The sequence below is a fragment of the Trachinotus anak genome, unplaced genomic scaffold, assembly GCF_046630095.1.
Source record: "Trachinotus anak isolate AG129_WGS33_773 ecotype Australia unplaced genomic scaffold, CSIRO_AGI_Tana_v1 ptg000020l, whole genome shotgun sequence".
NCBI lineage: Eukaryota > Metazoa > Chordata > Actinopteri > Carangiformes > Carangidae > Trachinotus > Trachinotus anak.
The window spans coordinates 885,991-900,135 of NW_027273871.1; the positions used below are offsets into that span (position 1 = coordinate 885,991).

Sequence of the window (14,145 nt, forward strand, 5' to 3'; positions counted from 1 at the left end):
AGGAAAACAATTGTGTAACTCTCAACTTAAATGCATGAAAAAATGCCAGCAGACTATTCCAGGCAAATCACACAGCAACAGCTAACCATTTGATGAGACTAGGTTATGTAATAGCAGTAAATTTGTTTAAACAGCCTACTAACAGCGAAGGGAACGAGGCAAACTACACAAATCAGCTCCAACTCCAACAATAACCTGCGTCTCTCTCCGCATCCAGGTCCACACTTTGTTGCAGTTAACAACAAGAATGAAATTATCGTGACCGACTTTCACAATCACTCTGTGAAGGTAAGAGGTCCTGCGTTCATTAGAAAAACTTTCTCATACGTTTTTGAAAACACAACGTTGCGGTCTTAGCATTCATTCCTTTAGACACATATACATTTTCTATGTAGTTTACAGTCACCACATGTATCAAAGTGCACAACAAAGCTCGTGTTTCTGCTGACTTCCTGTCCCAGGTGTACAATGCAGATGGAGAGTTCTTGTTCAGATTTGGCTCTCACGGTGAAGGGAATGGTCAGTTCAATGCTCCCACTGGTGTGGCTGTGGATTCCAATGGAAACATAATTGTTGCTGACTGGGGGAACAGCAGAATACAGGTGAGACGGGCTGTTTTCAGTTTGCTGTCAACATCATAACTGTAGGGCTTTGAGTCTGACCAAGTCACAGCAACCTGAAACCTGCAGATCTGAGTGTTTTGTCATTGCTTACACTTTGTTTTTGTTTCAGGTGTTCGACAGCACAGGCTCCTTCTTATCCTACATTAACACCTCAGCAGACCCACTGTATGGCCCCCAGGGACTGGCCCTCACCTCAGATGGACATGTGGCTGTCGCTGACTCCGGCAACCACTGCTTTAAGGTTTACAGATATCTGCAGTAAGCTGAGGGAAGACACAGTCGGCACAACTCCTGTTCAGACAAGTTAATGTTACATACTGCTTGTGGACATAGAGCTGCAACGTGCCTGCACACTTTACAGTGACCCCATGTTCCATAAATTCATTTCCTATTCATTTTGCCTGTACATAATTTGGAAGATCTAATATTTAGAGCAAAAAAAAAAAAAAGAAGAAGTCAGAGAAAAAATGTTTACATGAAAAACAACCCAAACTCCAAAAGTGTGATTAAAAGGGTTTTCAAAGACAAAACAAGCCAGTTATTCCAATAATTATTGTAAAAAGTGACATTATTTCCTCCTTCAAAAAAAGGAGGAAAAAACCTGTAGTTAGATACCTGACCATTTGTGGTCTTGCTAAACTTGGTAAAACTTGATAACCAAATGTTAACCAAATGAGGGAAAAAAGGAACTGGAAATTAACCTCTGGAACATGACGCTCCAGCTCTGTGTCTTCAAAGTGCGACCTCACCAGTAGACAGCCTGACAGTCTGAAGTTGGTGCTACACCGCAATTTTTTGGGCAACAATACCAGCAACCAACCAGCAAACAGAGTGAGACGCACAAGCGGGAGTCAACCACCTGTTTCCCCGGCGAGAAGACGACGCTTTGTGGCTGAAGTAACAATGCTCAGGCTTTTTCTTGAACACTGTTGCATGTCGGTGCGCTCCAAAAAATTACCCTGTGGTCACTGCCTTATGATTTACTCATCAGTAAACACAACAGAACACACACGCAGACAGGAATGTGTTGTTTATTCTCATTCTGCACCTTAAATCCCTGCACATGAATATAGTTTTTTGTTACCAATATGCAATTTTTTTTTAATTTTGGTACCCAAAGACGAGCATCAACAAGCACAACACTTGATGACGAAAAGGTTTTTCAACCAGCTCCACTTTAACATTAAGTCTAACCAGTCTTTCTATTCTAACCCACGAGTTCTTGCACTTTTGTGTATTCATCTCTACAACCTGATGTAGTTGTACATATGCATATTTAGGTGTGTACACACACACACATATATACATACATACACACACATATATATATATATATATATATATATATGGATTTGGTGTCCATGTTATTTCACTATATAGCATACTTATTCTAGCACTTAATGAATCAAGGATTTCAACACTGGAGAATATACTAATACAGTAGAAGGTTCATGCCAAGTCGTAGCCAGCTGAATGACATCAATGGAACAATGTTGTATACACATTATTTGCTGTATTTTATTTTTGCAAAGGATTTAATTTATATTTAATTTTCTTTTCTACATAATTTGTTCTACAAATTATTTTTCTAATTGGTGCATTTGAACTGTCTCCTCTTTGCCAAACATCGTTGTACATAGGCCTTGTAACTTGTAGCACTGAAAGCTGTTCTCTCTCTTCTCTCCTCCTCCTCCTCCTCAATGAGCTCCACATCCAGTTATACACAGTGACTTCTCCCACCGCCAAAACGTATTGTCAAGTTGTTGTTGAACATTGCACAAAATACAAATATTATAAGAGTTATATAGTTTGCAAGAGTAATATATGCCTCTGTGTATAGTTATCATTTAACATAATCAGAAAGTGTACTGTATATTACAATCATATTCTTGACTCTTCCAGTGGTTGCATTCGTTTGCTTTGTGGTTCAGCGTTTTGAGGGTTTTCTGTGTTTGCTCCCAGAGAAACACAACACCAGCTAACACGCAGTGACACTGAAAGTTTTTCCACCTGTGTTTTCTGATTAAATTGTCTGCACCCGGTAACCGATCTGTAATTCATCCTCTCTCTCCATCTGCGTTTCCCACTTATCGGAAAACTCTCCGTAGTGACAGATTTAGTTGAATTCCCTCCTCCATTAATTGGACTCGTGTTTATTTTTACTGGTGTGTCCGTCTCTCCCCTGTACTGGTCACTGACCTGCTCATGTCTGTGTGAAATAAAGGAAGCACCTATAGATTTAACACAACATCAACCATCTTGTGTAGCCTACTGTATACCACAAGAGGCCAGTCTTACAGGAAGTAATCACTATGTAATCAATGGCAAAGGTATGATTGTAAATATTAAAAATAATGTTACAAGCTGTTGTGCAGATGGTCAGTTTTGTATAACCAGGCTTCAGTTAAAATATGCGTTAAGGCCTAGAATGATACATTGTTTTTGGAATCAGGTCAACGTTCATGTGATTTTTTTTGGCAGAGTAGAAATCAGCATATCCATTTCCTGTGAGTGTGTAAAGGGGATCAGCCTGAGTCCCATCCTGACAAGCCTTTACTGCTCTCTAGTGGCTGCTTGAAAAACTGTCAAATTAGCTGCAAACTAGCAATAATTATTTCTTAGGCATCAAGCATTTTTGTTGTTTTATGTTTGCAGGATTGGGAGTCATTTCAATTTTAAAGATATTTATTATTTACCTCAAAAATCTGATGTTGGCATCAAAATCAGTATCAGTATATTTGGAGACCCCTATCTCCGTACCAAAAGACTGACATTCAGAATCTGTGGCACAAGGTCACATAAGCAGCCATTAAAATCTGCGCTGATGATAATGCTCAGCCGTATGGGTCCTCTGTTGAGGAAGAGCCCTGGTGTTGCAGTGGATACCAATTTGTCCCCAGCCAGTGGTGCAGCATGTCAAGCCAAGTCAATTTTATTTATATAGCGCCAAATCACAGCAGAAGTAATCTCAAGGCACTTTCCAAATAGAGGAGGTCTAGACTTTCTCTTTTTTTTTTTTTTTTTTTTTTTTACAAAGACCCAACAATTCCCACCAAGAGCAAGCACTTGGCGACAGTGGCAAGGAAAAACTTCCTATAAGAGGCAGAAACCTCAGGCAGAACCGGGCTCGGTGAGCCATCTGCCCCGACCTGTCGTGTTGCCAGAGACAGAGACAGAGACAGAGAGACAGAGAGAGAGACAGAGAGAGAGACTGCAGTAACAGCAACAACAATAATGTTAATGGTAACTATAGTACTGCTACTGATATAAGTATAGTATTAATGATAGCTAATAAAAGTAAAAAAATATTCATTTTAATACATTTTGCAGCAGGTGTTGAGCAGGATCATGGGGGCAGTGGGTGGTTTGCAATTGCAGATCCAGACTCTACAGCTCTGGAGGCGGAAGGACCTGCAGAGAATAATAACTGTTAACAGTTTTAATCAGTTTAATGAGTGCACAAATTTTTCACATTCAATTTTAGTTTCTGACAAAGTTTATATAACAAAATTGAGACCGAGATATATACTAAAGGAAAACAGCAGGGAAATGGCCACAGACAGTGATTGAGTATCTTTTACCTGTAACTAGTTTTGTTTATTCAACTTACTCTGAGCAAACTGCTGAGAGATTCAGTTGGCCTGACTTTAGTTTCACAATTTCACCACGGCTGTCAGAAAAAGGTCCTGCCAGGTACTGCATCTGGTTCATGTTAATTCATTTATATCATATTGTATGGGCAACTATTTATATGCCCCCTCATTAAAACCAAATCTCTGTAAAGAGGGAAAAAAAAAGTCAGTGCTGAGTCATTACCAAAGCAGGAGGAGGAGGAGATGGAGAGAACTCTTGTTTTCTCACCTCCTCCTTAAATGTTCTTGCTCTATGAAAACTGAATCAGCAACACCAAACTGTCCCCGAGAGTTAAATGCGCATGTTGGAGCAGGATAGCAAAGAAGATGAGGATGAGAAAACCATGAACCACAGCCCAGCAGATTTATGCTGTAGTTTTTGCTGTTAAAAAAAACAAAAAAAAAAAAAAAAAAAAAAAAACAGGAGCCCTCACCTGGAACTCGTACATATCAAAGTTGACTTGATTATTGAGGTGTAAAAATCTGACCATTGTACATCTTAGTTCGAGAAGGAAAGGATCGAGCTGGTTCAATACTTCGATGTTGCAAAGTGCAAAAACAGAACAAATGATTTACTAAAGTTAATGTTGAGTTTCTAGGAGTAGTGATTCAAAGTGTTGAATCGCACATAACTGGCTGACAGTGTCTTGATATCAGAAATAACTAATTCACCAGGATTTAACCACACTAATTTTGCAAAGCCAATATGGGAAAACCATATTACAGGCCAGTAATACACTTTAATGTACCTGTAACTAATATCCTGACTGTCTGTGTGGGTACAGCAAGAGGATAGTAAAAAAGTTTTAAAGGAAATAAAATCCAAGTCTTTTTACCTCTTTTAATGTCGTTGTAAACTCTGAGAAACACTGGGCACATTAAAAGCGGGTGAAAGGGCCACAAAGAGGGATTACAAAGATTATTTCTTTCATGTTACATTTATCAAGACAGTCCAAAAAACGGCTAAGATGAATACATGAATGATATTCAGCAGTGAAATGTATGTGTACGTATTATATGAGGTACACCATCTTGGACAACACATTAATCAGCAAATACTCTAAGTTAAAGAGCGGAGCTCTGCAGTTCTAACACATGAACACCTTAGACATCTAAACGGAAACTGAAAAAAAAGGAACCTCTTGAGCTTTACTGCACCAATGGCCATTCTCAAATATTATCACTCATCATGTTGTTAAATGCTTCTACTATGCTTCTTAATAAGATCATCTGAAAAAGAAAAAACTCACTGTAAGATGGCAAACATCCCACTTGTTGGTCAATAACACTGTGGGGAACTGCACAAGCAAAAATAAAGATCCATAACAATTATCAGTTGAAATGAAAATTTTTAAATCATACTTTTATAAAGGAAGGAAAAAAAAATATATATATATATATATAAAATTGTCAAGATAAATGTACTTTTACATTCAAAATTGAATAAAATTGCATTTATAATCAAAAATAATGTAAAAAAAAAAAAAAAAAAAAAAAAAAAAAAAAAAAAAAAAGAAGATCACATTGGACTGAGTTGGATAATAGACCTAAAACTGTTAGGACCAACTTGCAGCACCAGGACCAACTCAACAACTAGCCATTAATAAACTAAAGCAGGATTAAGTAACTGAATATTATTAAGGAAATACTGTTATAAAAGCAAACAAAAAGTAACATGTAATAAAACTTTCATTCAGCATTCCATTAATTTTTATGTCGGTCAAGTCCACCATGCTCTTGGCTGTGAATCCTGACAGCAGTGGAATGTCTTTCACAGTAAAACACATCTACAGGATCACACATTAATATACTTGGGGACATAGCTAATGAACTGATTAAGGATGGTTAATCATTTACCATTAGAATATTTGAAAATGGTTTGCTTTGTCTTGTGCCTTGTCATTTTCAAGCAGACTGATAAAATGTTTAAGATTTGAAAATATCTCCAACAAAGCTAAGATGCCATCAGTATCACTGCTGAAAAAAAATAAGCTGCAAAATGTGACTCAGCAATATACATAGGGATTTCCAACAGTCAAAAAAAAGTAAACAATGTGCAAAATAATTTAAAAAGAATAATAAAATTAAAAAGAAAAGATACATGAAGACGATTTTAAAAGGCTGATGATAAAATTATTATCTGTAATGATGTTAACGTCCACAAAAAAAAACAAAACAACCTGAGCCATTAGTTCCTGGAAGTCTAATCATTGTCTGAGAGCTGAAATCCCAGTGCAAGCTGGCCTGTTTGAGTCAAATCATTCTGATAACTATCAGCACTGACTGACTGTTCTTCAATCAACGAGGGAATCTTAACTGTCAACGAATATCAATGTGATAACTACGTCATATTTCCTTTAAGTTCTACCCAACAAGGCAAGAGCACTGACCCTGCCTGGCAAAAACGAGTTAGCCAGATACGAGTTAGTGTACAGTAGTATAGCATAGTAATGCTAATAGGATAAGAGCTGTACATGCTCTAATCAACAAGAGCATCTGAGACATCTGTATCCCAGCAGACACAGTGATATAGACAGCAAAGCACCTCTCCACACCCCCAGCCACAGTACACAGGGGGTATAAGCCTACAGTGTGTGTCTATGTTGAAAAATACCCAATTTCAAAAATTTCAACCCCAAAACGTGAGAGAAACAAAGCTCTTCATTCCAACCAAAGTCTGATGAGACACCTGGTAATTCTTAGTCTGTGTGACCCTTATTTTTTTTTTAACACCAGTAAGACCAACAAGTAACAGCTCAAATGCACACAATACATTTCTCCAAGGGTCAACCTTAAACCCTGCTATCAGCACATCTGAAAACACTGGCAGACACGAGTTGACCATTAGTGAATTAAATCAAACACTCGTCACTGCTCTCTCAGTAATAGTGGCATATCTGCAGCCTGCTGCCTGGATCATTTTTCCCTGGACTGAAGAAAGGGTAGACAGGCTCTTCAAAGCAGGTGTCAAACATGTAAAGTCTCTTCATTGTGACAGCGTCATAGAAACTAAGACGCCCATTGTCGTAGTCAAGGTACACACCGACCCGAGGAGAGTTCCAGTAGTCAGCAACCGGGATGCGCCCGTCCTCCCCGTTGGCATACAGCCGGTCCTGCAGACACAGGCTCCAATATCCTGCAGAGGGTGTGAGACTGACGAAGCCCTTTCTGTTGCTGCACTCAGTGGTGACTCCCAGGTACCACACACCTTTGTCTCTCACATCCACCTCCCAGTAATGCTGGCCACTGGCATACTGAGCTGTGGCAAGGACACCACAGAAGCGGGTGAAGCGGCCTGGCAGGTCTGGCTCCTGGTTACGAACACGGCCCTCCTCCACTTTGGTGTCAAAGTCTGAGATAAGCAGGTTTAGGTGAGCGGTGTCTGGGTCCAAGGTGAGGTTCTGGGGCACTACACAGAAACACAGTGAAAGATTAATTTGCCTTGCTGCTACAATTGGGCTGAAGCTGGCAGCACATTTAAAAATCCAATCTGACATTTTTGTCCAAGAAAACTGGAAGATTTGCAAACCAGCAAGATCTGCTTTTGGTGTTCACTGCTACAGCACAAGTAGATGACCAGCCAACTTTGTCAAAATTTTACACTGCTTCCAAATACAATGACAGTTCCAACTGGTGCTATGTGGTCAGTTACACTCCGAAAGGACATCCTGTTGGCTGCATGTTTTTGGTTTGTGTCTACAGTTGAATAAATTCTAGTATCACCAATTGTATTAAATTTAAAAGAATATACTAAATACTACAATATAAATGTGCTTATGATTAAAGATGTAGAATGTAACGTGTTGTACAATTTGCATGATCAGACCTTAATTAAAAAGTTGCATGCATAGAACATGAGCAGATATATAAATATAAATATAAAAATAACTTTGCACAAAAAAAAAAAAAAAAAATCTCCACTGGATGCAACCTAACTTTTCTAAATTGCAACTCTTGAATTTTTCCTGCTCACTCAAGAACACTGAGTATACTGGCTTTTGCTTGCCTACATTGGCATGGGGAGAACATGCAAACTTCACACAGGAAGTCCTTGCCGGCTGGCAGGTTTGAACCATCTTTTTGTGATGTGACATTGCTAACCACTGCACAACTATGCTGTCCACAATCAACTGAATTAACATAAATACATTTAGATAACTTTTATGCATCTATAGCAACATTTTGACTCAGTTCAGGGTATGCTTCTGTGTTCATAGTAAACTCACTGGTGTGCAGCACATGCATCATCTTCTTCCACATAATAAGCTGGAAGGGCCCTGAGAAGTCTGTAAATTCAGTTGGACAATTAACTGGCTCCAGAGATGTGAAAGGCTTGCAATGGATAACTCTGTGGGAATAAAATGCATTAAAATGATTATGCAATGGTTTTAAAATAATGTTTTTTTCCTGATTTTTATAGGTCCATATTAAACAACTGTAAGCCACTTACTCATTGAATGTCTCAGCAAGGCTCTGTTGGAAGACAAAAAAAAACAAACAAACACAGACACATTGATTAATATTACCTGAATATTGATCTCATAGGGAAAGAGAATGTTTTTGAATCTTTGGATCTCTCGAACACAGTCTGAAACATACTGTACGTGTTAATTAATTTCAGGAATATTTTTGAAAAAAAACAAAATCAACTCAATGCAGTATTTTTTATATAATTCTTACTATGCACTGGCAGCAACTTATACATCTGTAATATGAGGCTCTAGCAAAAGCATGGTGATTTAAGGGTTAAATCACCTCAGTAAATCCAATAGCTGATATGTTAGACTGACCTCAAAGCTAGTTTTCCCACTGATGTGGCTGTGGATATCAGCTATGGCTTTGTCCACAGCTTCCGCCTCCGTCTCCACAGTCTTCAGGTTGTTGTCTATGACGGCCATGGTGGCCACTTCGTCAGCATCCAGGATCTCAAGCAGGGAGTCTCGCTCATCTAGCAGGAACTGGACCAAGGCACCGACATCTGCCTCAATCTTCTCCTTGAGTCTCTGTTTCTTCAACTTTGGGACAGAGGTTCAGAGGATTAGAACGAAAGATTTGATGATGTAGCGCTGCATATGTTCAGTGTCAGCCATAATGTTTCAGTACAGTGTGTATCCTAATGATTGTACATCTAACACCTCATGACCAATAATTAGAGCCTCTGAGCCCGTTTGTACTTTTGCATTTGAGTTATCTGATGAAATAGGGTAAAACTGAGACATTTGAGAAGGTTGTGATCTTGAAAGACCGCCTGAACCAAACATACACTGCAAGCTTGTCCCGGAAATATGCAAATGTCTTCTACACAAAAATAAGCTTAAAAAAAAAAGGTTCATTCCATACCCTCACTTCACTTTTGGTGCGTTCATCAGCTGTAATAACTTTTACACATTGAGACTTCTGCCAGTTGAGCTCCATTAGCCTCAGCTTTAACTCCATCTGTAACAAACATGTACATCAAGACATATGCACACACAAAAACAGAACATAATGTATCACGATATTACAGGCTTAAAAAAAGGATAAGAAAAAAAGATTTTAAATAATAAGACAATCTCTGATCTCTTCATCAACCTACCTTCATATCATTTACAACTTCTGGTACTGGTGCCACCTCATGGTGTCTGAAACAACAAACCAAATTGCTGACCAGTTAGTGGTTTCCAGAGCAATTTATACACACTCCAAACATCTGAGTGCCCTTTTTCTTGTAAACTAACAAAAGTTATGTTAACGTTCAGTTTTTCTTACCAAACTGCCCTAGGTATATCCTTGAGTGCATTTCCCTCCTAATAAAACATTTGAAAAGCAGATTCTTTAAAAAATATTTATTTTTGCAGTCTTCTTCATCTCATGCTCTGTTGGTGCACTACCCTGTTTGCTGGTGTCTCTGTCTTCACTTGCCAATGAGTTTAGTTTAATTTATTACATTTATTTGTCAGGGACAACGTACAGAAACATCAGCCTCCTACAAAAATAAAAGAGCTAATTTCCATCTGCAGTCCCAGGGCAAGTAAACACAAACACTAATATAAAAAATCTGCGAAACCTGTGACAGGAGGTGAGTCACACAGTTATGCATGCATGTGCATCCTCATACACAATATTAAAAAAAGACCCACTTGTAAAAACATTGTAGGGGCGGACATGCCACGGATAGACTGCATAGGTAAAGACGAGGACAGAAGTATGCAAGGGCATGGTTAACTGATAGATGTGAGACAGCCTTGAGGAGGTGTGAGTGTTGTGTCTGTTTCTGTCTTCTTTTCTCTGTTTCACACAGGAAAATCAGATGGGCACCTAGGCACGAGTGAAGGAGGTCAAATGGAGTCAGATAACCGCAAAGGAGGCGCCTGGGCGAAGGCCGGACGGGCAAGAGCCAATGAAGAAGAGTTCAACCTACATTCTTTGCTTCCTTTGTGTAACAGTAATAAAAAGACCGGGCTAGGGGGAAGTTAGTGTGTCAAACTTCGTGCACTGGCACAGCTGCATGTTGTTGTCCGGGAAAGATAGTTTGGACCCGGAGCTCTGTAACGATCCTCTTTTAATTTTGTGAAAGCTTGTTCAATAAATTGGTGAAAAGAATTCTGAGTTTGCCTCCTGCATTAACTTCATCAAACGAACACGAGAGTTTACTTGAAATGAGAAAGGACTGTAAACTCAACAATGGAGAAGATGAATTTCAACAAACTGTGCATGCATGCTTTTGGAACACTTCAATCCCCGTTGAAAAGGTGCAAATACATAAAGCATGTGACCTGTTGCTTGTGAATTAATTCACCCCTGACAAACAACATCAGCCCTGACATTTGCTGAAACCCCTGTAACTCTGACCTATGTGGGTTTGTGTAGTGATAATAAATGTCCACTGCTTTGGAAGGTATCCCCACTGCTTCAATCTGTCATATTATTCATAACTTCCTTTACCCAATCACAGGCAGCTGCAATGTATGGCTGTATTTGTAATGGAATGAAGCCAAAGAAATGTTTCTTACACATAATGATTGTGATGGAAAACTTTTCTGGACACCCACGTCTTATGCAGAAGCATATATTTGAGTTCAACTGAGGAGAATAGAGATTAGGAATTCAAGTCAACACTGTATTGCCACCTAATTCTGAAGGTCATCGTCCTTGCAGGGTTCAGGATATTGTTCATGGGATCACAGCACTGATCCATACATGTGAAGATTCTGTTTAGTACCAGATCCTACACAATACATCAAGTTCACCTAAGTCTTGTTATACATTTCATTCAATATTTAACCAAGGAAAGAATCTGGCCCAGACCTGAAGGGCTATTCACTCTCTAGACAGTGGGCTCCGCTTATCTTATCTTTTGCGAGCGTAGGGTCTGTTCTACGACCTTGGTTGCTATGGCAACTGCCATTGGGGACTGGGCCAGCTTGACTCAGTCTCCTCACAGCTATCCTTAAGAGGGACAATAAATTTGAGCATACATGTAAGTGACCTGCAGAAACAATGCCTAATACTTATGCTACCTTTAATCATGTAAACTACAAATTCAAATAAGCTGAAGTATTTAATTTAAGTAATTTTAACAAAAGTAAACTGTACAATGTCCACAAAAGTAAACACCTGAACTTAAAGCTTTTAGGTCTCTGACTATTTTTTTTTTTTCTTTTCAATATGAATCAGTAAATGGAAAGGTTCATACACTGTCTCCACCTAGAAACAAAAGTTGGTTTCTGATTAATTCAATTCTAAATTCTTGGAGTGAAAATTACAACGGCCCTAACTTCAGATGACGATTTGGGAAATAAAGATCAAACTGTCAGTTGGACGCTTGGACATTGAAGCTTAATCCAACAGTTTAAGGGCATAACAAACTAAAATGGCAAAATGTGGTGATATACTGTTTAAGTTTAGAGTCCAGCACACACAGATAGGAGAGAAAGCTGATGCACATGACATCAGGGGCAAAAAATATTAAGTAACAAGGACTGTGCTGCGCAAGACATTGGACATGAGTTGATGGTAAGTTATTTTTTACATCACCAAACTCTGCAAGAGCAACCATGACAATTACTTGTTCTGAAAAATGGATGTAAATTAAATCAAAAGCACATATCAGGCTAGCAAAACCTGAATAGTACAATTTTGCAAATAGTAATGTTCATGTTAAAGCTATGGCTTGAGGGGTGGGCTCAACAATATCATGTCAATTAATAAACTAACTGTAGTGAAACTTTCAACCTACCCTGCAACACCCTTGTGACTTTTGCCATTTGTACATTATGCCTCAACCCTAGTCCCCACCCTTATACCCTATTATATACCCATGTGCCCCCCCTGTAATGTGCTATTACTGTACTAGAGCTAATATGATCAGTAGATTAAGTGATGAGTTGCTTAAAAGAACATTTTAATCAGTAACTATTTTGATAATCAATTGTTTCAGCAATAACTCAAGCATAAGGATTACATTTGACATAAGATTGTAAATCAAATATCTTTGAAATAGTCTGTGGAAAGATTAAGCTCTGCTAAGTTATGATGGCTGTCTTTTAGTACCTTTTGACATCTGATAGACAACACAAATTGAACTGGTAAACTGGTTGATGAAAATAACTGTTAGTTGAAGCCCTATACTGTAGCTACAGCTGTGCTACTAACTTTGCTTAAGTACGTCATCAGCAGCTGAATCCATATTGTCTACAACACTCACACTAATGTTCTTAAACACCTACATTTGTGATGTCATTATTTTGATGATTTGATGATCTAATAGAATGGGATAAATTAAGTTTGCAAAGGTTTTATGGAGAAAAATGCAAGTGTTTGGACTTTTTTTGTATTTCTTCAGATTTACCAACTAGCAAGGTCTACAAAGGCAACCTCGCCTGTGCAATCACAGTGAGTGATAACTGGTCACAACTAATCTTCTAACAGGAGAGTGACAATGATAAGTTGCACAAGAAATATTTTTTTTACAGAGCAAACAAGTGGGTAACTCATCAGAATATGCATCTTATTCCCCCCAAAAGAAAGTGAGACCACAACCAACCTGTGTGCTCTAGACTCCCGACACACTACACAGATGGGCCTCTTATCAGTCTGGCAATACAATTTCAGGTCTTCTCCATGTTGGTCACACTTCCCATCTACTTTAACGGGCTTGGAGGGTGTGGTACAAGACCCCAGACACTCCAGATCGTCCAGTTTGGCCACCAGGTTCTGCACCAGGTAGTTTTTGGTGAAGCTCCTCTTATTGAACACCTGAGAGAACAAAGAAAACAAATGAGAAAGACACAGAAATCCGTTTGTGACCAAGCACAAAGCCAGTATTACTTCGTTTGCAGTGTATTTATTTATTCTGCGTTATAATAGCTCAAACACAAAGTCACTTGGTAATTGTTGGCTAACTTATATGGTGAGAAAATTGCAGCTAGCTAAATCCAGCTAGCTAGGTATCATAGCAACAGTAGCTACAAAATGCACTGCGTAGCTAATGTTATTATGCAAACACCACCCGTAAACCAGCTACTCTGAATTGGCTGATAAAACAACTTGGAGGTAATACTCTCACAGCTGTGCCAACACATTCCGTGAAGAAAACACGGTGGAAAATACAGAAAACGTGTATTTACTTACCGTTCGGCACTGAGGGCACTGGTACCCGTAGTCTCCGCCATTTTCATCCCAGTGCATGCAGATACAAAACCGACAGAAATTATGCCCGCATTTCAGGATAACAGGGTCTTTGAAGAAGTCCAAACAGATCGCACATGTGAGCTCCTTCCTCAGGTCGTCTCCAGTTGTTCCAGCAGTAGCCATGTTTACAAGCCAGCGGCAGTACAACAACTGGGGGATGCGGAGGAGGAAGGAGGGAGAGGGGACGCAGGCACATTTGTGGTGCGTCGGTTTCCGTC

The 14,145-nt window shown here is 39.1% G+C and overlaps 2 protein-coding genes across 6 annotated transcripts in view; one reads left to right on the forward strand and one right to left on the reverse strand.

Annotated features, from left to right (window-relative positions):
- trim3b (tripartite motif containing 3b) overlaps window positions 1-2,988 on the forward strand; it is a 29,277-nt gene extending 26,289 nt beyond the window's left edge. For all 5 annotated transcript variants that reach the window (XM_071506538.1, XM_071506542.1, XM_071506540.1 and 2 more), the window contains 3 exons: window positions 218-288; window positions 462-602; window positions 733-2,988. In XM_071506538.1, coding sequence (XP_071362639.1) covers window positions 218-288; window positions 462-602; window positions 733-885 — 365 coding nt within the window. In that variant the 3' untranslated portion in view covers window positions 886-2,988. The remainder of the gene's footprint in view (window positions 1-217; window positions 289-461; window positions 603-732) is intronic.
- Window positions 2,989-5,082: 2,094 nt separating this feature from the next.
- trim47 (tripartite motif containing 47) lies at window positions 5,083-14,145 on the reverse strand. The gene is made up of 8 exons (XM_071506544.1): window positions 13,868-14,145; window positions 13,281-13,492; window positions 9,831-9,876; window positions 9,596-9,691; window positions 9,046-9,270; window positions 8,706-8,728; window positions 8,482-8,603; window positions 5,083-7,664 (listed from the first exon to the last, which is right to left on the reverse strand). The coding sequence occupies exons 1-8, from the start codon at window positions 14,048-14,050 to the stop codon at window positions 7,135-7,137; spliced, it is 1,437 nt and encodes a 478-aa protein (XP_071362645.1). The 5' UTR covers window positions 14,051-14,145; the 3' UTR covers window positions 5,083-7,134.

What these genes read in the sequence shown, in the direction of transcription:
- trim47 (XM_071506544.1), bottom strand. Translation starts at nt 14,050, where the DNA reads ATGGCTACTGCTGGAACAACTGGAGACGACCTGAGGAAGGAGCTCACA. An exon ending in AGTGCCCTCAGTGCCGAACG is followed by an intron (nt 13,493 to 13,867) that starts GTAAGTAAATAC and finishes TTGTTCTCTCAG; the next exon opens with GTGTTCAATAAGAGGAGCTT. An exon ending in GCACCAAAAGTGAAGTGAGG is followed by an intron (nt 9,271 to 9,595) that starts GTATGGAATGAA and finishes TCTGTCCCAAAG; the next exon opens with TTGAAGAAACAGAGACTCAA.